At 49.2% G+C, this 24,853-nt stretch overlaps 1 protein-coding gene across 1 annotated transcript; it reads right to left on the minus strand.

The window, feature by feature from the left end:
- Positions 1–3,087: 3,087 nt before the first annotated feature.
- PRDM16 (PR/SET domain 16) lies at positions 3,088–22,739 on the minus strand (the record flags this gene model as incomplete). The annotated part of the gene is made up of 12 exons (XM_032238814.1): positions 3,088–3,295; positions 4,719–4,893; positions 5,437–5,661; positions 6,131–6,305; positions 7,318–7,487; positions 9,836–9,913; positions 11,268–11,440; positions 16,138–16,225; positions 17,494–18,886; positions 20,074–20,227; positions 21,650–21,797; positions 22,541–22,739. Coding segments are annotated over 12 exons (3,113 nt in total), but the record flags the coding sequence as incomplete, so codon positions are not given.
- Positions 22,740–24,853: the final 2,114 nt, after the last annotated feature.

Genomic DNA, 24,853 nt, shown 5'->3' on the forward strand with positions numbered 1-24,853 from the left:
ACCGGACCTGAAATATCAAAATTTTTTTGCAGTTGTTATGACCTCTCGGTCACCGGCCCCTCCAACGGCCGAATCAGAGGAGGAGGAGGAGGTGTGGGAATCAGGGTCAGCATCCAGGCAACCAAGGGGGAAGAGGGAGCTGGCAGAGAGAGAGAGAGAGAGAGAGGGAGAGAGAGGGAGGGAGGGAGGGAGGTGTGGAGCCTGGGCCGTCCGTCAGCCCTCAGATGGAGAGTCAACAGCCCCCAAATCTGGAGGTGGCTGATAAGGAAAAGGAGGAACAGCTGGGTCCAGTGTATGATGCACAGATGTGCAGAAGGCAGAGGAGAGCAATGGAAATCTATGGGCCGGTCCTCGGGATGGAAGAGCCACTGCTGCTAGCAAAGCCCCACCCTAGCTCTGGGGATCAAAGGCAGAGGGCGGAGGTGAATAGATGTGGCAGACAACTGTTGTGGCCCAGCAGGAGCCGTTGGAGCTGCCACCAGACTCTGACAGCGAGGGGTCCTATGAGTCGGCTCTGGAGGATGTGGAGGACCCTGGACAGGGTTCCAACTCTGAGCAGGGCGCAGAGAGGCTGGTTGGCCACCAGGAGGCACCTGAGCCTTGGACCAGTGTGGAGGAGACAAGGGAGTGTGATCCTGATGTCATGCATTGGAGCAGTGGGGAGGAGACAAGGGAGTTGGTCCTGGATGCCCTGACAACGGAGAGCTAATAGGCATAAGGAACAGTTACGCAGTTACAGGAGATAATTGCACTCAGCTGGTGGTAATTAGGCTCCTCTCAAGACTATAAAAGGAATGAATGTGCACACGCTCATTGCAGAAGCCAACATATTTACTAGAGCTGGAGAACTCTCGTGGCTAGCTTGGCAGGCTGGATTGCTGCCAAGGTTAGTCTGTGCTGGATTGCTGCCAAGGGCTAGTCTCTGTGTTAATAAATCCTTGAAGTATCTTTGTCTCGGCGTGCTTTGGTGTAGGACGAGGGGGAGTCAGAACAGACAACTATTCATCTCCCGGACGGACGGTCTTGTTAGCCTATGGTGAGAGAGAAACTTTTTGCTGGCGCTCCTAATAAAGGAATTAATTAAGTACAAAGGGTTTGTCATATTTGGTGAACTGGGTCAGAACAGCAGTGGTGTGTGTGTGTGTGTGTGTGTGTGTGTGTGTGTAGCTGTTGATACCCCAGAACTGAGTCATAAGTAGCTTTCGGAACTGAAGGGACTCTACGAGCCGCTAAGTGAACGGGCCATTAAGCGAGGACTGTCGATATAGATGACGACACAACAATTAAAATGGCATGTTTATTTTCTTTTTTTTTTGCCAACGCTAACAACCAATGAAACGACTAGTTGAATTCAGGGGGTCGGAAGTCACAGACATTTATTTATAAATTTTTTTTCCCGGAGGTGGGGGGGGGTGAGGGTGGGCTCAGCAGAACTGTTTCAAAGTCACTCGTTTAATCGCTTCCATTTGCCGGACGATTATTTGGGGCCCAGCTTAAACCGAGGCTGGGTTTGCATTGGATTCGAATTCGGTTTCACCGATCTTGGTCTAGAATCACTTTTGAAAACAGGGGCGAGGTTGGGAGGAGAGATTCGGATTTGGAGATCTGCAAATCTGGAAGCCCAAAGGAAAAAGGGGGGAAAAAAAAGGAAGAAAAAAGAAAAAACCCCGGGCAAAAATGTACAATGGAAACGCTCCCTCTGTTGCAATCCTTTGCTGACATCCGTCCTCAACATCTGAAGTCTAAGAAGAAACGCTGCCTTTTAAATAGAAGAAACAACGTGGATGCTCGCTCTTTTCGTCGGGAGCTGCTCTCGGAGCTCGGAAAAAAACCCACATTTCCAAAGGCGACGTTCGGCTCCGTGAAATCGACCCGAGCGAAATTCGGAATTTATTTGCACCTTCCTGACTGGGATGGAAGAGAGAAGATCGGGTGGAAGCTGACATGATGGCGGTTTAGGAAGGAAATCTTTTTTAAAAATAAAATAAAAATAGAATGTACACAGTTCTAACGAACCACTGTTTATACACATGAAAGCTAGAAAATATGATTCGCTTGTGTTTCTCTACTACAAGGTTCTATTTTGTGGGATGCAAGACAATTTGGTCGGTCTTATTTTATTTTTATTTATTATTTTTTTTGCCCAAAGAAGAAGAAGAATTTTCACAGAACGTTTGCTGATTATCGTGGCTGAAATGCTCAAGGTTTTTAATCCTCCTTTAAGGGAGGGAGAATGCCCAGACAGGGAACAAAAATTTCGAATAACCACTACCTGATCCAGAACATCTCTGGAGGAAATTCCAAAGAAATTCCAAAGTGCCAGGAGGAAAAATAAATCTTATTTTGCAGGGGTAATGGGATTGGAAATTTGAAAAATTCCAAGGTAAAGTTCGGCACAGTGAAACTCGTGGTTCTCTCACTGGCCAAGTTGAACGTTGCCTTCGCTTTTATTTGAGATCGATGGGAGAGGATTAATTTAGGCAGTCGAAACACCCTAAAAAATAAGCTCTCTACCCAGCCCATCGTCCCGGGCCTCTCGATTCAGAAGACACCAGGTACAGGAAGCAGTGAGAAGAGTCTGCTTCATGAAGCCTAGGTAGAAAATTGACGGGCTGCGAGAAAAGACTGGGCCATTGTCCATCAGATACAGGAAATGTGGAATTTGCAGGAAATCCCTGGAGGAAAAGTGGGGTACGATGGATGCACGTGGACCTCAGGCGAGGAGAACAACAGAGAGAGTCAACATGGTCCTTATCGCGAGAGTGTCTTGTGTAGAATGTCACCATCTTGGTCGCAGTCCTGGACAGGTGGGCCTGGGGGCTTCACGGGGAGAAGGGTTGGGGTCTGGGGACAAGTGCATCTTTGATGGCTCAGCAACATGGTCTATAACATGGAGAGGGGTCAGGATGGGGTGTGGTGGGTCCTCCACCTGGCGTGTCCCTCACCGGAAGCCAACGTTCTCCCGCCTGGTGCGACGTGACGGCGAGGTGGGTGGGCTTGACCGATGGGACAGGGAGCTGTCCATGGCGGGTTTCTCCTGCCCCAGGGGGGGGGGGTCCTTCTGCCAATCTTCCACTCGCCGGGAGAGCTGAGAAGGCCAACGGGCGGGCACCTCGGCCTCCCGCGCTGGGATCCTGGCGGGGCTGCCTCCTTGAGGGTCTCAGAGGTGGCTGACGGCGTTGAAGGTTCCTGGCTCAGAAGCGGCTCCAGCCATGTTCAACCAGGCGTCCAGGGGGTTCTGGGAGGAAGGATGGAAGGGGGTGTTCTTGGTAAGAGTCAACATCATTGCGTAAGCCTATGAAGCACAGAAGAAAACAGCACGTGAAAGAAGCAGCGAACAGGAGAGGATCCGATGTCAGAATCCGCGACCGGGATTTCCAAAATCTGGAAGGGTCTGGAGATAGATCGGGGGGGGGGGGGGCTTCCAGCTGTTGGGGAAAGGGGGGGGGGTTCAGCTCCCATCACCCAAAGACAGGGAAATGTGGGCACTGCAGGGTGCCCAACACGCTTCAACTCTTCTTGAAGTTGGAGAAACGTGGCTTAAATTTGTACATCTCTGTGTTGGGGTGGGGGGGCTTCCTGCCCTAGTTAAAACAGAAGGTGACCCTCTAAGGAATCTGGCATGCAAATTTCTCTCTGCTCACAAAGATTGGGAACTGGTTGCTCTAGAACCTGGAACAGAGCGGGTGGTTTTACTTTATTGGAAAGGACAGTATTGCGTTTTAATTTAATTTTAATTTGATTGGATTATCTATGGAAAGAAGGCCCCTTCGGCACCCCTAAATAAAGCAATCGATTCTAGAGTAGGAAAAGAACCGATGGGGAGATTTCTTCGGCGGAGAAATGAAAGACTCCGCTTTTCCAAACGACAGTCTCCCCCCACCCTCCCGCCAAAATCCTGAGACATAAGAGACAACATTTAGAACGAAGGCCATGGGGGTCCCCCTTTGCAGATTTATGTCCTTGATAGAAAATAAAATATCGGAGTGAAATCCCCAAAATTCTCTTCTCAGCCGGAGATGACAAAACGAGGCACAAATAAGCAGGACACGGAATCGTTAGTAAACCTTTGGCAAATTAGTTTTAAGTCATGAGAAAGACAAGAGACATGCATGGGAACAAAAAAAAAGGAGCCGGCTTTCTAGACAGAAAACGAGATAGAAACGGGGTGGGGTCTCCCCATGCACCCCACCTCAACAGGAGACTTTTGTTCTGCGAAGTTGTCATCGCTGGGCAAAGGCTATTTCTATTGACTCGGAAGTGGCTTCCCGGGGATGCCAGCGAAGGGAGGACATCTCGACTCTTCTACGGACTGGGCGGGGGACGGGACCCAACAAGGAGTTTTCGGAGGGATGCAAGATCACCCTGTACCAGTCGAGTCTCCTCAAAAAAGACCCTCGAGAGAAATTCGAAAGAAATTCTCGAGCCAACTTTAAAGCGGACAAAGGGACGCCTCTGAGAAAACCGTCAGCCGGATTCGAGCCGCGGGAAAGTTGGAAGAGGATGTGTGCTTTGCTCAGGTTATTCAGTCTCAAGACAGACCACTGCCACAGGGATGGAGTGGGGTGGGGAATTACAGCCCCTCCTTAACCTCGATAGAAATTGGAATTGCTGGCAAGGATGAGGGGAAGGGGTGGGTGGGTCTCGAGGATCTCAACGCTTTGGGGTCCGCGGGAAAATTTGGCGAGCCTCGCTGCGAAACTCAGGATCGAACATACCTGGTTTTTGGCCTGCCTGAACAGAGTTTGTTTTAGTGCCTCCGAATCTAAGGTGGAATTATAGACAGCTTTAACGTCAAAAGCTTCCTCGGAGGCCTGGCGGAAGTCCAGCCCCTTCCCAAATTCCGACATCTGTTCCAAATCTAACAAGCCGACTTCGTTCTCCTCAGTACACCTGTACCAAGCACCAGGGAGGGAGGGGAGGGAAAGCAGGGGCGACCTGTTAGTTCCATCCGGCTGCAAACACACTCGGAGAGGGGGGGTTGAGCAGATGCCAGGAAGGGGAGGGGGGGCTCTGTAGAGCCGCATGCAAGACAAGGGAGGGCGAGAGACACAGACAGACAGACAGGCTGGCCGATGGACGGATGACAGGTAGACAGTCACGGCCATAGTTGTACAAGATCGCTGATCATGGACGTTGGGCATAGCGGTGTGAGCCTGAATTGTACACTGAGTGGGGTGGCGACTTTGAGCGATTCTCCATGTCAAGGAAATTCTCCCCCTGATCGGGTGTTATCGCTTGCTCAAACCACCATGTTCCGAGAGAACTGAGGACCATGGGAACATCTTGGACAAGCCAACAACTTGGCAAGCCTTTTTCTCGTGAATTTCTGGAGTTGGATGTTCTAGCCAGTCCTAAATCACTCATTCATGGGGCGTGGAATGAGAAGAGAAAAGCGAGGGTCCCCTCCCTCCCGCCAAGAGAGTGGAAACCCACCTCTGGGCACGGTTAAAGCTCATGGTGAGGGACGCGGCCTCCTCTTCCTCCTCATCCTCATACCCTCCTTGTGGCTCGGCGGTGGGTGACACCGTCTCGTCTTGAGACTTCCCCGTCAGGCTGTCGTCGTCCTCCTCTTCCAGTTCATCTTCTTCCTCATCGACATCTTCTACTTTGTCGTTCGGAAGACCGTGGGTGGCGCCGTCGGCGTTCTGGATTTCGGGCCTGGTTGAGGGAGAGCGCAAAGGTTAGGACAAGTGTCTACAAAGGCCATGTAGGAGATGACCAGGCTGAGCCCGAGGGAAGGTGGAGTCAAACGCATCATAAGTAACGAGTCCCTTCGCGCCTGCAAGAGATCTAAGTCCAGCCAATCTCGAATGCCTTTCTTATCTCCCGCTCATTTCCCTTGACTGTTAGTTGGCCGGATTCTTGTAGAGAGCTTAAACTTTCTCTTTGGGAGAGAATCGGAAAGGTCAGAGGCAGAGAGAACTGGGCGGGGTGTCCTTGACTTACAATCACAACTGAGCCCAAAATTTATGTTGGTGAGCGAGAACGTTGTTAAGTGGGTTTTGCCCCATTTTACGACATTCGTTGAAAAAAATCCACACAGAACTTGATGAAAACTTTGGGAGGAACCCCATTGTCCACCGCGGTTAATGAGATGAGCCGCAGCTTTCTCGGTGATGTTGCCTACCTTTTCTCCGCTAAAGGCGTCGACTGGTTCATCTCGCTATTGGCAATAAAGTTTCTGATTTCAGAGAAATAGGCGTCTTCTTTCTCGTCTAAAAGTGCTTGGTGTTCCGATTCGGAGGCGGGCGAAGATGCGTTGTTCCCCAAGTGGTTTGCAATGACTCCGGCATGCTGGCTTACTGGAAGAGGAGAAGGAGGAGGAGGAGAAGCAGGAGGAAGAAGAAGAATAGAAGGAGGAGGAGGAGGAGGAAAAGAAGGAGGAGGAAGAGAAGGAGAAGGAGGAGGAAGGAGAAAGAAGGAGAAAAAGGAGAGGAAGAGGAAGAAGAAGGGAGTGGGAGGAAGAAGAAGAATAGAAGGAGGAGGAAGAGGTGGAGGAAGAGGAGGAAGAGAACGAGAATGGGGAGAAGGAGGAGGAAGAAGAGGAGAAGAAGCAGGAGGAGGAGAAAGAAGGAGAAGAAAAGGAAGAGGAAGAGAGGAGGGAAGGAGGAGGAAGAAGAGGAGAAGGAAGGAGGAGGAGGAGAGGAGGTGGAAGAAGGAGGAGGAGGAATGAAGATGAGAATGGGGAGGAGAAGAAGAAGAGGAGGTGGAGTGTGAAGAAGTGGAGGAGGAAGAAGTGAAAGAGGAGGAAGAGATGGAGGAAGAAGAGATTTTTAGATTTAGAAGAGAAGGAGGAGGAGGAGGGAAGGAGGAGGAGGAGGGAAGGAGGAGGAGGAGGGAAGGAGGAGAGCAGGAGGAGGAGGAAGAGGAAGAAGTGAAGGAGGAGGAGGAGGGAAGAAGTGAAAGAGGAGGAAGAGATGGAGGAAGAAGAGAAGGAGGAGGAGGAGGGAAGGAGGAGGAGGAGGGAAGGAGGAAAGCAGGAGGAGGAGGAAGAGGAAGAAGTGAAGGAGGAGGAGGAGGGAAGGAGGAAAGCAGGAGGAGGAGGAAGAGGAAGAAGTGAAGGAGGGGGAGGAGGAGGAAGAACAAGTGAAGGAGGAGGAGGAAGTGAAGGAGGAGAGCAGGAGGAGGAAGAAGAGGAAGAAGTGAAGGAGGGGGAGGAGGAGGAGGAACAAGTGAAGGAGGAGGAGGAAGTGAAGGAGGAGGAAGACATGGGGGGGAAAGCGGGAGGAGGAGGAGGTTAAAAACCGAAGGTGGACGTGGGCACTTGGGGAGCAGGGTGGCCCCAGGGGAGAAGAAGATGAAACCTGGGCTCACCTGGAACGTTTTCGTGCTCGTGTTTCTTCAAGTGTCGGTCCAGGTTGGTCTGCTGGCCGAAGCATCGGTTGCAGAGGTGGCATTTGAAGGGCTTCTCCTTGTTGTGGATATTCCGGACGTGGCGCTGGAGGTTGGAGGAGATGCTGAACGAGCGGTCGCAATATTTACACCTGGGAGTAGGGGAGAAAGGGCGGAGAGAGAGACAGAGAGACAGAGAGAGAAAAAGGGGGAGTTGGGGGTCAAATTTCCTTTCCTGCCACTCTATTAAATGTCACCCCCGTTTAAAAGACACCCCCCCCCGTGGGTGAGAAGGGGGGGGGGATTGAAGGAAAATCTGAAGAGCTGCAGTTCCTCTGAGTTTGCTCAAGAGGGCAGCATTGAGATGTGTAAAGAGGGGATCAAAAATCAAATTATGCGATTTCCCCCCCCCCCCCCGCAGTCCTTTGGGTTTTTCCCCCCTTTCTTTTTTCCCCTTCCTTCCCTTTTTCTTCTTTCTTATTCTTACTTCCCTTTCTACCTCCCTCTCATTTTCCCTTCTTTCAATATTCCTTTTTTCTTGTTTTCTTCTTTATTCCCTTCCTCCTTCCTCCTTCTTCCTTTTTCCACCTTCTTTTCTTTCCCCTTCCCTCCCATTTTCTTTTTTATTCCTCCTTTATTCCCTCTATTTACTCTTTCCTCATCCCTCCCTTCTTTCACTTTTCCTTTTTTCCTTCAGCGTTCCCTTCCTCCTTCTTCCATTCCCCCCCTCTCTCTGTCTCACTCTCTCTGTCTCTGTCTGTCTGCCTCTTTCTGTCTCTGTCTCTCACTCTCTCTGTCTCTGTCTCTCTCTCTCTGTCTCGCACTCTCTCTGTCTCTCTCTTTCTGTCTCTGTTTCTCTCACTCTCTCTGTCTGTCTGTCTCTCTCTCTGTCTCTGTCTCTCTCTCTTTCTGTCTCTGTCTCTCACTCTCTCTGTCTGTCTCTGTCTCTCTCTTTCTCTCTGTCTCTCACTCTCTCTTTCTCTGTCTCTCTCTCTGTCTCTCACTCTCTCTGTCTCTGTCTGTCTGTCTGTCTCTCTCTCTCTTTCTGTCTCTCTCTGTCTCTCACTCTCTCTTTCTCTCTGTCTCTCACTCTATTTGTCTCTCAGTCTCTGTCTGTCTGTTTGTCTCTCTCTCTCTCTCTGTCTCTCTCTATCAGGGTGCTACATTATGCAGACGGCGCATATTTTCCAAATGTGCAAAAGTTAGAAACACAAGCAGCTCTCCAAAAAAAATCTTTATTATTTTTGGAATCGGCAGAGATAACTTTCTGAAACTGGCTTCCCAAAGGGGTTTTTTGGGGTGTGTGTTCTGTATGTGTGAGTGGAATGAGGTCATAATTTGAGAAACGAGAAAGGTTGACTGTGCCAAATATTACCTCTCCTTACAAGAATATTGCCCGTTGCTTAAGGTGGTCCCATAAGCCCCCCCCCCAAAATCTTCTCCCCCTGCATCTCTTTTGCTCTCTAACAATAGTCCCCCCCCCTTTGCATACAAAAACTGCGCGCGAGAGAATTGTGTTAGAGTTAGCGTCAGAAATCTTGGTTTTCATCAGTGGTCAAGGCGAAGGGACAATCAAATTCCAAAAGGGAGCTGTCGGTTATTCTTCTTTTATTTTATTTTTTGTAAATATGGGTCTCCTGCCTCTGTGCAGAGGGTGGCATCCGCTTTGGCCTGGGTGGTGCCAATCAGGAATTAGGTTTTAATGTTACCCAGTTACCCTCCCTCCTTCCTTCCTTCTTTCCCTCTATCTTCCTTCCCTCCTCCCTTTTCCCTATCTCCTTCGTTCTCCCGTATCCTCCCTCCTTCCCCCCTTCCATCTCTCCCCCCTTCCTTCTTTCCCTCTATCATCCTTCCTTCCTCCCTCCCTTTTCCCTGTCTCCTTCCTTCTCCCATTTCCTTCCTTCCCTCTCTTTCTCCCTTCTTTACCTTTCCTTTCTTCAGGCTTTCTCCTTCCTACCTTCCCTCCTCTCTTTTCCTTCATTCTTATTTTTCCTTTCCTTCCTTTCTGTTTCTTTCTCCTTCCTCCCTCCCCCTTTCCCTCTCTCCCCCCTTTCCCTCTCTCCCCCCTTTCCCTCTCTCCCCCTTTCCCTCGATCTTCCTCCCTCCCTCCCCCTATCTCCTTCCTTATCCCATTTCATTCCTTCCTTGCTTCCTCCCTCCTTCCCTCTCTTTTCTCCTTCCTTCCTTCTCCCATTTCTTTCCTTCCTCCCTCCCTCCTTCCCTCTCATTTCTCTTTCCTTATTTCTTTCCCTCTATCCTCCTCCCTCCCTCCTTCTCTCCTCTCCCTTCCCCTATCTCCTTCCTTCTCCCATTTCCTTTCTTCTTCTCTTTCTCCCTTCTTTACCCATCCTTTCTTCAGGCTTTCTCTTCCCTATCTTCCCACCTCTCTTTTCCTTCATTCTTATTTTTCCTTTCCTTCCCAGCAATGTTACCTAGAAAAAGTTTGTGGCTTTCTATAATGACAAACCACAAACTTGTATATATATATATTTAAACTCACCGGTAAGGCTGTTCCCCTGTGTGTGTTCGGAGATGTCTGGTTAGATTGGCTGAACGCGGGAAGATTTTACCACAGTATCTAGAAAGCAAAAAAGAAATCAACCTTTTTTCCCTCCTACTATTATTCCCTGTCGATTGAAAAAGTCCCTTGAGGTCATCTAGTCCGACTGAGGGTTGCCCGTTGCTTCGAATCGTACCCCCCACACACAGCAAAGGGAAGGACCCCCCTCTCCTTTCTCTTTCCTTCTTTCTTTCCCTCTATCCTCCTCCTTCCTTCCCTCTTTCTCCTTACTTCCTTCTCCCATTTCTTTTCTTCCTTGCTTCCTCCCTCCTTCCCTCTCCTTTCTCTTTCCTTCTTTCTTTCCCTCTATCCTCTTCCCTCCCTCCTTCCCTCTCCTTTCTCCTTCCTTCCTTCTCCCATTTCTTTCCTTCCTTGATTCCTCCCTCCCTTCTTCCCCCTCCTTTCTCATTCCTTCTTTCTTTCCCTATTCCCCTCCCTCCCTCTCCTTTCTCCTTCCTTCCTTCTGCCATTTCTTTCTTTTCTTCCTCCCTCCCTCCCTCGCTCCCTCCTTCCCTCTCCTTTCTCCTTCTTTCCTTCTTTCCCTATATCCTCTTCCCTTCCTCCTTCTCCCCCCTTCCCCTATCTCCTTTCTTCTCCCATTTCCTTCCTTCTTCTCTTTCTCCCTTCTTTTTTCTTCACTTTATCTTTCTTACCTTCCCACCTCTCTTTTCCTTCATGCTTATTTTTCCTTTCCTTCCTTTCCGTTTCTTTCTCCTTCCTTCTCCCATTTCCTTCTTCCCTCCCTCCTTCTTTCCCTCTATCTTCCTTCCTTTCTCCCTCCCTCCCTCCCCCATCTCCTTCCTTCTGCCATTTCCTTCCTTCTTCTCTTTCTCCCTTCTTTCCCTTTTTCTTCACTTTCTCTTTCCTATCTTCCCAAGTCTCTTTTCCTTCATGCTTATTTTTCCTTTCCTTCCTTTCCATTTCTTTCTCTTTCCTTCCTTCCTTCCTTCCCTCCTTCCTTCCTTCCTTCCTTCTCCCTCCCTCTTCCATTACCTCCCTTCTCTCCACTTTTCTTTCTTTCCTTCTTTCCTTCTTTCCTTCTTTCCTTCTTTCCTTCTTTCCTTCTTTCCTTCTTTCCTTCTTTCCTTCTTTCCTTCCTTCCTTCCTTCCTTCCTTCCTTCCTTCCTTCCTTCCTTCTTTCCTTCCTTCTTTCCTTATTGCATGGAGATCTTCCCTGATTTTTCCAGCTGATTTCCCCCATGGAAATGGGGGTCGAGCAAGCAAGGAGAACGAGAAGGCACTGAATTACTTAGGGGTGTCTTCTCCTTTCAGCCTTGTGCCCCTGAGTCTGTCCCACTCATGGTTCACACACACACACACACAAACACACACACACACACAGGCACACACACACACCTCCCCCCCTTTTTACCTGCAAGTGTAACGTTCCTTGCCCTTGCGCAAAATGGGATCCGATAAGGTGGGAGGGGGCGACCGGAAGTTGAATGGGTGGTGAGGGAGGGGTGGCAAGGAAGCCCCCCCGGCATCTGTCTTCATGGCAGCGAAACTTTCCAGTTTCTCCGTCATGGTTTCTATGGCGGACATCTAGAAGAAGAGAAGGAGAAAAACTGAGAATGAAATCATCCTTTGGCCAAGTTTCAACCAGGCTACATGTTGGGGCTGATTTTTTTGGAAATTTTTGGGTTTAGAAAGTGGGGGGGGGGACTGAAGGGAATCACAAGCAGTTGCATAGAAGGGCACCGAAGGGGTTTTAGAGATCATCTAGCCTGAGTGTTCATTAACCCTTAAACATAGGCTGCATCAACAGAGGGAGAGAATCAAGATCACGGGAAGGGTTAATACTACTTTATAAGGCCTTGCTAAGGCCACACTTGGATTACGGCATCCAGTTTTGGTCACCACAATGTAGAAAAGATCTGGAGACTCTAGAAAGAGTGCAGAGAAGAGCAACAAAGAGGATTAGGGGACTGGAGGCTAAAACATAGGAAGAACGGTTGCAGGAACTGGGTAGGTCTAGTTTAGAGAAGAAAAGGACCAAGGAGGACATGATAGCAGTCTTCCAATATTCAACATCTGGTTGACTGTGTGATGAACCAAGCCAATGGTAAGGAGGAGGATGTGATGAAGGAAGAGGGAGGAGGAGGTGGTAGAGGGAGGAGGAAGAGGAAGAGGGAGAGGAGGACGAAAAGAAAAGAGCAGGAGAAGGAAGATGGAGAAGAAGGAGAAGAAGAGAGAAGGAAGAAGAGGAGGAGGAGGAGAGAAGGGAGGTGATGGAGGAGGAGGGGAGGGAGGGGAGGAGGAGGAGAAGAAGAGAGGGATGAAAATGGAGGAGGAAGAGAAGAACGGAGGAAGAAGATGGAGGAGGAGGAGGAGGAGGAGGAGAAGAAGAAGAAGAGAGAAGGAAGTTGAGGAGGAGGAGGAGAAAGAAGGAAGATGATGGAGGAGGAGGAGGAGGAGGAGGAGGAGAAGAAGAGAGAAGGAAGATGATGGTGGTGGAGGAGGAGGAGAAGAGAGAAGGAAGATGATGGAGGAGAAGAAGAAGAAGAAGAAGAAGAGAGAAGGAAGATGATGGTGGAGGAGGAGAAGGAGAAGAGGAGGAGGAGGAGGAGAGAAGGAAGATGATTGGGGGAGGGGAGGAAAAGGAGGACTACCATGCAATGAAGATGCCATTATGGGCCCTCACTTCTCCCTGTCAATTCTCCCCATCAACACAGATTGGGGGTCATTTTTATCTCCCTTCCCCCTCTCTCCAGCCTGAGCTTGGCATGGCTATCTTGTTCCACAGCCGTGGAGACTTAGCAGCTGCACTTTCGGGAGCCACGATTCTCCCCCCCCCTACTATTCTGACCCACACAAACACAGGATCTTCCTGTCCGGCCTGATCTCCCGGCTGGGGCCCCATTGAAAAAAGGAAAATGGGGGGAAGTTATTAAGCAAACTTTTCCATCCCGAGGAAAACAATGAAGCCCCTAAGTTTAGCCTTGGAAACGGCCATTCCCAAAAGATTCCGGACCGGTACGGGAGCGCGGCCAGCCAGCGCGGGAAACAATGAGAGCCACTCCGGAAACAAAAAACCCTCCAAATTCAGCCGAGATGGACGCGAGAGATTTGGACCGGGCTGCGGGCTTTAAAACGGACCCTTTGGAGGTGGTGTCACCAGTGAAAGTGACTTTGGCAGGACATCCTGGCTGGTTTGTTCCCCCCCTCCCCCCTCCCCCCCTGGTGAAGGAAGTCTCTACCCGTTGTCCCATTTTCTGGAAAGGGAACAGGTTTCCTTCAAGGCCTGATATCATTTCCCTGCTTCCTGGCTTTCTTTCGGGAAAACGAGGGGGGCCGTTGTAACCTGCATGTTTTTGGGATCCTTGCGTGATGGGTCTCCTACGAGGGCAAGATCCCCTGAAGAGATCTGGGGAGGGGGGGAGAATCTGGAATGGCCACCTGCAGTTATGGGGTCTGTCCGGTCGTAATTCCTTAACGCTGGACAGCCGGAGTCCTACGCTTCTTCCTTGCTCATCTGAATCTGATGTTCCTCTTTCTTCATCGTGAGCTTCTCCCATAGTTTCGCTCGGCTTTCCAAAGCCACAACTCTCAATTGCCTGATCGGAGCCAGATACCGAGGCTTCCCGAGAGCCTGAAGGAAATTCCTCATCCCGACAAAAACCCCTTTTATTAATTGACTGTGAATTCTGCTCCTTCACATCCAGCAAAGTCTTTCCAGGGAGGATTTACGGTCACAGACCTTCTCTGGCTTGGAGAGCTGACAGGCCGATAGCTGCAAAACTCGGCCAGAGGTTTCCAAACCAATTAAGCGAACTAATTGTCTCCTGCAAGCTCTACTCCCCTTTCACTCCTCTTTTATTCCCTCTGGGAGGGGCCATTCATCATCCACCTGTGGCCTTCCTCCCAAGTCGACCCCTGTTCTTTAGCTCTTCCCTTCGTCTGGCAGCTCTGCGCATGCGTACACTGGGAACAGGCTCCAGCTGTTCTTCTGCCCCACTGATGTCTGACTCCGAAGGCAGCTAATAACTGTCAGACAGTCCTGGCCCCCTCTCTGCCTCCGACACAGAGCCCTCTTCAGAGCCTTCCCCAGACTCCAGGACTGGCCCATCTTCCTCCCCAACCTCCTCACTGTGCTGGCCACTGGCGGGCCACAATATTTTCTTTAAGCCTTGGGTGAACCCAAGGACGGGGTTGTGACGTGATTGACAAAGCCATGGCTTGTCACAGCCAGCCAACTCGTTCCCGGCTTGTGTTCGAGCCGGTTGGCCAAAGACTTGAGATGTTTGAAGGCCAAAATGTGTGATTTATGGGTGGTAGAACATTTCACGGTACGTCAAAGACTGTGGAACTCTGGGGAGCAACGTGTGGCACGCGGAGGTCTCCGAGGTGCTGAAAACTGGTTTCTTCTGATGATAACCTGGTTGACAGGATGACTCTATTCAACTCAGGTAGACCAGACAAGAAACAGACAGGTTCTATTTTACTGTCAGGCCACGTTAATAAAACCTTGCAAGAGTCAGGGTTCCAAATAACAGCCGAGGTGCCGCAGTGGTTAAATGCAGCCCTGCAGGCTACTTCAGCTGGACTGCAGTTCTGCAGTTCGGCTGTTCAAATCTCACCGGCTCAGGGTTGACTCAGCCTTCCATCCTTCCGAGGTGGGTAAAATGAGGACCCGGATTTTTGTTGGGGGCGATATGCTGACTCTGTAAACTGCTTAGAGAGGGCTGAAACCCCAATGAAGCGGTATATAAGTCTAACTGCTATTGCTATTGCTAAATAGCATCCAAAAGTAAATCAGAGTCCGAGGCAAAAGTATTGCTCAAAGTTCCAATTGATTAAGAGAGCCACGTTGACACATCTGGGAAAACCCGAAATCTGAAAGCTTCCCGGTTTTCCCCACCCAGTTGAAAGTTCAAGATCTTGCCCCCCACACCCACAAGTCCATCCCATGGTCCAATCTCCCACTGCCACGCTGGTATCTTCCACCCACTCAGTTCCAGTCAGGTGCAGAGGTACAGAGACAAAGGATGGCCTTGGCTTTCTAGAAAGAATGTTGTTATGGCTACCTCTCATCTAACTCCGTATTTTCCCACCATAGAAAAAGGCATAGTAGAATAACAGAAAGCATGGCAGGTCAAAGATCCAAAAAAGATGGCTACAGGCCTGACAGCAAGAACGAATGCGTGTCTCTTTATACGGCTTGGTGTGTTAGGTGGGTTTCTTCCTCGGCCCGTTATGCAGCAGTGGGCGTCCCGCTCCCTTATCTGATGGTTTCCCCCCCCCCTTCTCCCAAGGGCCATTACATCAGAAGAGGGAGCTTCTGTTCACACACAACCACTTTTGATCAAGCTTTGGTGGCCACCTTCATGCAATGGGTTTAATTTGATGAACTTTTGGGGAAGAAACTTAAATCTTGGGGGTTCCTAAAGGCATTTTATCCATTTCGTGGTTCAAAACGTTGACTGGTTCAGGAACTACCCTATTTTTTCGGAGGATAAGATGCACCGGAGTATAAGATGTGCCAAGATTTTGAAGAGGTACATTAAAAAAAAAAAAAAAGGTTTTGCACTCTGCAGGCCTCCCAAACCCTCGGCACGCTTCATTTGTTTTTGTGAAAAACGGGGCATGCAGAGAGTTTGAGAGGCCTGAAAAATGCTCCTGGGGGCTTGGGGGGGGGGGGGACAAGCGAAAACAGGGCATGCATAGGTTTTGAGAGGCTTGCTCCTGGAGACTGGGCAAAAACGAACAAAAAATGGCCCGTTTTTCACTCAAAAAAGGGAGTGAGTAGGTTTTGGGAGGCTTAGAGTGCTCCTTGGGACTGGGCAAAAACGAGCAAAAAACGGCCTGTTTTTTCCCCCCAAAAAAGGGAGTGCGTAGGCTTTGGGAGGCTTATAGAGTGCTCCTGGAGGCTGGATAAAAACAAACAAAAATGCCCATTTTTTGCCCCCCAAAAAGGGAGTGTATAGGCTTCGGGAGGCTTATAGAGTGCTCCTGGGGACTGGGCCAAAACGAGCAAAAAACGGCCCGTTTTTCACTTGTTTTCGCCCTCCCCAGACCCCAGGAGGCCTCCCAAAACCTCCGTGCACCCATTTTTGCGAAGGGGGCAGGGTTTCGGGAGGCCAAAAATTCTGTATTCAGTGTATAAGACGCACCCAGATTTCCCCCCTCTTTTTGGGGGGGGGGGAAAGGTGCGTCTTATACTCCGGGAAAAAAATACGGTAGTTTGCGCACGACGAAGGCTGTTAGGGGAACGCTGGCCGCCCAAATTTTCTTGGTCTTACCTGAGGATGGAAAAGCAATGGGGAAGGCCTCAGGTATTTCTCCTTTATTGCTCCGACTGAGTCAGCCACTTTCCGCTTCTCCACCCTGCTGGACCACAAGAGAGAGGGTTACGTACCTCACAGAAGGAAATCCTTTTGTACACTTTTTGGAAAAGGAGGAGGAGAAGGCAGTCTAGTTATTATATTTCCTTTGAGGAAACACGAAGCCATCAGTTGCATGAAGAGAGGGATGCAATCAGGATCAAGGGAGGTACTACTACCACTCTATAAAGCCCTTAGTAAGGCCACACCTAGAGTACCGCATCCAGTTTTGGTCACCACACTATAAGAAAGAGGCGGAGACTCTGGAAAGAGTGCAGAGAAGAGCAACCAAGAGGATGAGGGGCCTGGAGGCTCAAACATACGACGGACGGTTGCAGGAACTGGGCCTGGCTAGTCTAGGGAAGAGAAGGACCAGGGGAGACAGGAGAGCAGCCTTCCAATATTTTTAATCGCAAATTCCCAGGGTCGGATTCTCAAATCCGTTGTGCTCTCCTCCCCTCTTCGTCCGTCCATCATACAGCTGAAGGCTACGCGGTCTCTTATCGGAGCAGTTCCTTAGGTAGCATCCGGTGGCGAAATCTAATTTTTTTCCCCTACCGGTTCTGTGGGTGTGGCTTGGTGGTGGTGGGGCAGTCATGTGACTGGGTGGGAGTGGCTATGTAGTCATGTGACTGAGAGGGGGTATCGAAAGACAGAAACTCACTTTAACAATGTCCTGCTGGAGCAGGGGGTTGGACTAGATGACCTCTGAGTTCCCTTCCAGCCCTGGATTGCTGTGCTCTTTGAAGGTATCCTCTGAAGCTGCGTCTAGTGCCAGGTTTGTGGTCCTCCCTCCCTCTCCTTTTCCCTCCCCCCCTCTTTCTTTTGAAGCACACCCTCCCCCCCGCTTTTTAAAGCAGCTTTTTCCCTGCCTATTTGCCTGAATCGGCAGGAAAAAAATGCTTTAGAAAGCGGAAAAAAAGGTTTTTGACGAGCAACGCGATCCTCGGAAGTACTACCGGTTCGCAGAACCAAAGACAATCGTCCCTACCGGTCGTCCGAACTGCTCCGAACCGGGAGGATTTCACCCCTGGTAGCATCTCTTCCCTCCACCTCTCAAGGCCATTCACACATACAATGCCATCCCCCTCCCCTTTTGTAGCCTGATCAGTGAGAAAGGTTCTTCCCTGATTTCCCTCCCCTACCCGTTATGCATCTGAGGGCCAAGCCCTCTCTTATTCTGGCCGTTCTTAGTCAGCATCTCTTTCCTCCGTCCCTCAAGGTTTTTCCCGCAGGCCCTCACAACAACATCATCAAGGCTGAGAATGTTAATACCTGTAGATAGGGTCCATGAAGAAAGGGGAGGGCTTGGCGTAATGCAGGGAAGGCTGAGGAAGCATCTGAGCTTGGTTCATCTTGGGGACGCCGTCGCTGGCCGCCAGCTTCCTCTCGCCGTAGACGTGGTTCTTCCGGGCGTCCCGACTCCCGTGATGACTGGCCCGGATGCGGCTGCTGATCGTGAGATCCAGGGGCTGCTCCTCACCGCCGTGACGAGCAGGGAGGACGTGGGCCGCTTTGCTTTCTTTCGGCTTGGTGGTGAGGTCGAAGGGCGACTCCGAGCAGGCCCCGCCGATTTTGTGCAGGTCCCGGGGCGACTTTGGTTCGGCTTTGACCAGCAAACTGTGGTTGAGGGTCCGCTCCGTGAACGGGTAAACCGAGTGGGAGAAGTTGGGAAGGAACTGGAACGGGAACATGGAATGATAGGGAAGGGCCCCCATTTTTTTCTCCTGCATACCCATAAACCCGGGCCCGAAGTACTTTTCGGCAATGGAAGCGATGGCCTTGATGGAATCGTTCGTGGCCCCCATCATCGGCAGCAGCTGATCTTCGGGGGGAGGGAAGAAGGAGTGCTGGGAGTAGAAGATGGGGAGGTCACTCGTGCTGTTGGCAGAACCAGTGGGGGCCGAACCGCTGCCGAAATCCGCCTTGCTCTCCCCGGGTTTACTTTTCTCCTTCGTTTTCTCTCGCTCGCTCTCCGCATCACTCTCTAAGTCCGACCCGGTACCGGTGGTGGTCTCCAGATCGGTGCCCGTCGTGGTGTTGATGTCCTCGAAGTCGCTGGCGTCCGACAGGTCGCTAGTCCTAGCTTTGAGCTTCTCCAAGTAGGAGTTCCCCAAAGGGGCACTGTTGAACCTCTCCTCCACGTGGAGCGGGTGGCCGCTGTTGCCGACGGCGGACATCAGCGGGAGCGGAGAGTGGCCCAGAGGGCTGGGGAGCTTGGCCTCTTGGGTGTGGTTGATGGGGCTCTTGAGCAGGGGCGTGGGGGGCAAGAGAGGAGGCCTGGGGTACAGTGAGGGAGGGAAGATCCCCGGGAACCCAGGGGCGAGAGCTGGGAATGAAGGGGGAGCGGGCGAGAACGGAATTGCTCCCGGGTGCGGCCGGGCGGGGAAGTAGTCGCCGAAGCCGAGTCCGGTATGATTGAGGCTGGGCGACGTCTTAGACTTGTCCATCAAAGAACTGGGCGTCAGAGGCAAACCTGGTGCGAAAAGGCCTCCGGGGTTATAGTGGTTCTTGCCTTCGCAGAACCGCCGGTGTTTGTTGAGCGAGGAGGTGGTGCTGAACATCTGACCGCAGTCCTTGCACTTGATCTGGGTCCGGCAGTCGGCGTGCATGCGCTTGTGTCTGCAGAGGTTGGAGAACTGCGTGTAGGATTTGTGGCAGACCTCGCCTAAAGCATCAACAGAAACCAAAAGACCAAAACCCAGTATGAAATTAATATGAAAGAACGGGGTCGGGGTGCGAGAGAAAACGGGCGTTCTCGGTCTTTTAACCGAGGGGATAAAAAGAAAAAGAAAAGAGGTGGGAACCATTTTTAAACCGACGGGAACCAAATGGGCCCGGAGAGACGGACGATGGGACAACACCAAACAAAATTACATGGGATTTATGTGAAAGGTGTGCAGGAAGTCCTCGACTTACGACCACAAGCGAGCCCCAAAATTTTGTATTGCTAAGTGCGACATTTGTTCGGTGAGTTTTGCCGCCTGTTACGACCTTTCCTGCCACGGTTGTTAAGCGAAACACTGCAGTTGTTGAGTAACACGGTCCTGAAGTGGCTTCCCCGTCAACCTGGCTTGTCGAAAGGTCTCAAAAGGGATGTCAGCCCTGAAACTGGCTGGACTGAGGCCATTTTGAGACTTCAGCACCGACACATCGGAGAAGAGGTCCAGGGAGGTGCGGGAATAGTTGGGATTGAGGTCAAAACAAAATACCTTCTCTTGGGAACCAAGGTCATCCCTGCAGATGCTCGGAAGGAGGGGACTGGGGTCACTTAGCAATGGGGCAGTATCCTGATTGGAATACGTGACTGTTTGTTTTGAGAAAGTGAGAAAAAACATTTACTTTTAATTTGGTGAAAACTGCGGGAATAATCAGAGTCGGCATTTCACCAGCCTGTGCCAATCCAACATATCTAATGAATTTATTCTTTCGAGGAATTTACCGGCCTCAGAGTTGGTTTTTTTGTTTTTTTGTTACAGATATTTTACTTGGAACCCTGACAAGGAAATCACGTGACCCCAGGACACCGCAACCGTCTGAAGTACATGCCAGTTGCCAAGCATTTGAATTCTGATCGTGTGTTCGCGGGGATGCGGGAAAGGTCGTAACTGTGAAAAACGGGTTATACGTCACATTTTTTCCTGTGCTGTTGTAAGTTTGAACAGGTCCTTAAATGAATGGTTATAAGTCGAGATTTACCTGCACCCCCCCCCCTCTGTCTTCCCTCCCTTCCATTCAACCTACCCCGCGGTAAAATTGGACATCCGATACATTTGATTGATGAACAAACAAACAAACCTCAAGGGGTATTTTTTTGGGGGGGGGGAGCGCAAGGCAGTGGCTGAGGCAACTTACATATGAAAGGCTTCACAGTGCTGTGGATGTGTTTGTGCTGTTTGAGGCCAGAAGAAGTGGCGAAGGTTTTCCCGCAGTCCGGACATGCATGCGCCCTCGCGCCGACGTGCTGAGAGCGAATGTGCCTTTGGAGGTTGCTGGGGTCCGTGAAAACCTGAGGAGGGGGCAAGCAAAACACTTCCTGAGCTTCCGAAGTGAAGACAAAGGACAGTATTTCTCGTATTGAATTTGTTGTGTGTTTGTGTTGATTTGATTTGACAAGCATAACCTTGGGAGATAGGCGGGAAAGCTGCACCATAGTTTGGTTGTTTCTGGTTATCTTGGCGCGACGCTCATCTCCGTTTCTTAGCCGGGGGAGCCGGCATTGTCCAAAGACAATTTCCGCGGTCGTGCAGGTGGCTCTACGCCGAAGGGCAGGGAATCAACCAAGCAGAATAGAACTGGAAGGGGCCTTGGAGGTCTTCTAGTCCAACCTCATACTCAAGCAGGAGACCCTGTAGTATTTCAGACCAGTGACTGTACGTTCTCTTCTTAAAAATCTCCAGCACCCCCTGCAACTTCTGATGGCAACTTCTGTTCCACTGGTTAATTGTCCTCACTGTTAGGAAGTTTCTCCTAATTTGGTGGGGAAGGAACACTGTCCTCTTCCCACCAAAGTGGTACCTATTGATCTACTTGCATTTGCATGCTTTAATATAAACTTTAATATGTAACAGTGTATGACCCTAAACTGAGAGAGGGGGGGAGAGAGCGGGAGAGAGAGAGGAGACAGACAGAGAGAGAGAAGGGAAAGAGAGAAAGAAAGAGAGAGAGGAGAGAAAGAGAGAGAGAGGAGAGAGAAAGGAGAGACAGAGAGAAAGAGAGAGAGGAGAGAAACACACAGAGAGAGGAGAAACAGAGAGAGAGAGAGGAGGGACAGAGAGGAGAGACAGCGAGAAAGAGAGAGGGAGAGAGAGAGAGACAGGAGAGAGAGACAGAGAGAAGAGGAGAGACAGAGAGACAGAGAGAGGAGAGACAGAGAGAGAAAGGGAGGGAGAGAGAGAGGAGAGACAGAGAGGAGAGACAGAGAGAAAGAGAGAGAGGGAGAGAGAGACAGGAGAGAGAGACGGAGAGAAGAGGAGAGACAGAGAGAAAGAGAGAGACAGAGAGAGGAGAGACAGAGAGAGGGAGGGAGAGAGAGAGGAGAGACAGAGAGGAGAGACAGAGAGAAAGAAAGAGAGGAGAGACAGAGAGAAAGAGAGAGAGAAAGAGAGAGAGGAGAGAAACACACAGGAGAGACAGAGAGATAGGAGGGAGAGAGGAGAGACAGAGAGAAAGAGAGAGAGAGACAGGAGATAGAGAGAGGAGAGATAGAGAGAAAGAGAGAGAGGAGAGAGAGACAGAGAGAGAGAAAGAGGGAGGGAGAGAAAGAGAGAGAGACAGAGAAGAGAGAGGAGAGAGAGTGACAGAGAGAGACAGAGAAGAGAGAGGAGAGAGAGAAAGAGACAGAGACAGAGAGAGGGAGGGACACACCATTGGCCTTTGGCCCAACCTACCCGCAGTCTCCACAAGGGCCCGCCCACCCCGAGGGCCATACCTTCACGCAATTTTCGCACTCGAATCTCTTGCCACTGTCGTGCGACATCTGGTGACGGATCAAGTTGGATTTCCAGTTGAAGGCCTTGGGACACTGGTCACACTTGTATTCCCTTTCTTCTGTGTGGATGATCATGTGCTGCTCCAAGCTGTGGGAGAAGAAGGACGGAAAACAACAGAGTTTGGAAGGGGCCTTGGAAGGTCTTCTAGTCCAACCCCCTTGCTCAAGCAGGAGAGACCCTCCTGAAAGTCTTCAAGGTTGCAAAAGACTCGTCTTTGGGGGTGTCACCATCACCTGAACGAAAGACTTTAGGCCAATATTTTCCACCCCTACCGGTTGGGGAATTCTGGGAGTTGAAGTCCCCAGATCTTAAAGCTGGATGGGGAATTCTGGGAGTCCCCAGATCTTAAAGCTGGATGGGGAATTCTGGGAGTTGGAGTCCCCAGATCTTAAAACTGTCGGGGGAATTCTGGGAGTTAGAATCCTCAGATCTTAAAGCTGGATGGGGAATTCTAGGAGTTGAAGTCCCCAGATCTTAAAGCTGGATGGGGAATTCTGGGAGTTGAAGTCCCCAGATCTTAAAGCTGGATGGGGAATTCTGGGAGTTGAAGTCCCCAGATCTTAAAGCTGGATGGGGAATTCTAGGAGTTGCACTCCCGAGATCTTAGCTGTCTGGGGAATTCTGGGAATCCCCAGATCTTAAAGCTGTCTGGGGAATTCTGGGAGTTGGAGTCCACAAATCTTAAAGCTGTCTAGGAAATTCTGGGAGTCCACAAATCTTATAGCTGTCTGGGGAATTCTGGGAATCCCCAGATATTAAAGCTGGATGGGGAATTCTGGGAGTTGTGGTCTATGCCCCCTGTCCTCAAACACCGGAACTTTGGGGCTCACCTGTACTTGTTTGGAAACATCCTTTCACAGTCCTTGCACTCGTGGCCTTGGTCGTCCTCCATCCCTTCCTGCTTGATCTCCTCGCTCAGGGACTCGTACAGAGAGCCGACGGCGTGACAGGAGTACTTCTTGTGCCGCCTCATCTCCATTTTGGACTGGAAGAGCTCGTCACAGTCCTCGCAACGGAACGTGGGAACGTCTGCGGAGAAAGCAGAGGCCCCAGCGGTTACCGACCGCCACGCGGGAGGGTCGGAGGTCACCCAGCACCTCGATTTAATAAAAATATTATATATATATATAATAAAAATAACAGAGACCTTGCAAATTTCCTCAGTCCTGGCAACTTTGAAGCCACGCGGACTTCAATTCCCAGAATTCCCCAGCCGGCTGGGGAATTCTGGGAATTGAAGTCCACGTGGCTTAAAGCGACAGGCTGTCGATTCATTTAGTGACCGCTTGAAGTGACAACTGGGGAAAAAAAGCGAGTTGGGACTGTTTTTCAGACATATGACCACCACAGCATCCCCGTGGTCACAGATCCAAATTCGGACGCCACAGATTCGTATTTATGATGGTCTCAGTGTCCCAAGATAAACACGATCCCCTTTTGTGACTGTCCGACCGACGAAGTCGATGGGGGAAGCTGGATTCCCTTCCCAACCTTGATAACTGCAGGGATTCGCTTAACAACGGTGGGGGAGGAAGGCCGTTAGCCACGGAAATTTTAAGCTGAAGTCGAGGATTACCTGCTTATACATAGATCTTATAATTTGAACTCTTTCGATCCACACGCAGACGCCGGAAAAATATGTATGTATCATATGAAAGAGCAATCATTAATTTTTTATTCACTATTTTTTTCCCCCCTGCTGTGGCTTCTCCAACCAAATGAAATTTTAATGTACAATTAAACTGGAGGCGTTTTTTTTAAATTTCTCTGACGAGGGTTTTCAATGGAAAAGTCCTTGGGCTAAGAATCTTTTTCTCCTTTCATAAAAAAATGAAACTTAAAAATGAAAAATGATAATTAAAACGACCTCTGCCCCTTTCACAGACAAGCTGGAGAAGGGCTTTTATCTCAAATCAGATGGGAATCGCAAGTCGATTTCTCTTTCTGCAGATTTTGGATGGGAAAGGAGGGGCGTAAATTTGAGTTTAGCAAGTTTTGGCAAGTTTCCTTCAAACCTGACCAGAGTGTTAAAATCACGATTTTATTTTATTTTATTTTATTTTATTATTTTATTTTATTTTATTATTTTATTTTATTATTTTATTTTATTATTTTATTTTATTATTTTATTTTATTTATTTTATTTATTTCATTTCATCATTTTATTTTATTTTATTTTATTATTTTATTTCATTTCATTTCATTTCATCATTTTATTTTATTTTATTATTTTATTTTATTTTATTTTATTTCATTTCATTATTTCATTTCATTATTTCATTTCATTATTTCATTTCATTTCATTTCATTATTTCATTTTATTTTATTTTATTTTATTTCATTTCATTATTTCATTTTATTTTATTTTATTTTATTTATTATTTATTTTATTTTATTTTATTTTATTTTATTTTATTTTATTTTATTTTATTTTATTTATTTTATTTTATTTTATTTTATTTTATTTTATTTTATTTTATTTTATTTTATTATTTTATTTTAAGAAAGAAAACTACGTTGAGTTTTGTCTGGGCACACAATAAATTATCGCAGCCAAGGTCAAACGAATTAAAACAAAGGGCAGCTATTATTAAGTTCACAAGGCAAGCATCCTGACACCAGGGCCAAGTTAAACAATCTCGTTTCCCTCCCGCTGTAAATTTTCCGGGACAACAAAGTTAGTTTTCCATTCTTTTCTTCTCCTTCTTCTTTTCCTTCTGTTCGCCATGCGGTTTATTGTGGGGTTTTCTCTCTCTCCTTTTCTTGTGTCCCCCCCCCCCCTCTTTCTCCAGTTTCTGGCCATTAAAAGTTTGTTTGGCAATGAAAACTTCACGCTTTCTCGAACGGGTGGTGGTGGGGAAAAGCACCGGGATTGACTTAAACCCTTAAATTGTACATGACATTTGTGTGTGTGTGTGTCTTAGCATAGGTGTGTGTTTGTGTGTGTCTGTGCTGCCCCTCCCCCCCAAATTGAAACAAGCAAATCCGACTTTCCAAGACAGAAATTTGCAAACTTTTAAAAGCCAGGAGGAGTGCTTGATTTAAAGGCTTCAAATTAAATGATATTTAATACTCATTTCTTTTATGGCATGGGGGTGTATTCCTACACCCCTTTAGTAACTGTTCAAAGTTACAACCACGCC

Source organism: Thamnophis elegans, unplaced genomic scaffold (genome assembly GCF_009769535.1).
Source record: "Thamnophis elegans isolate rThaEle1 unplaced genomic scaffold, rThaEle1.pri scaffold_93_arrow_ctg1, whole genome shotgun sequence".
In the NCBI taxonomy this organism is placed as follows: Eukaryota; Metazoa; Chordata; class Lepidosauria; order Squamata; family Colubridae; genus Thamnophis; species Thamnophis elegans.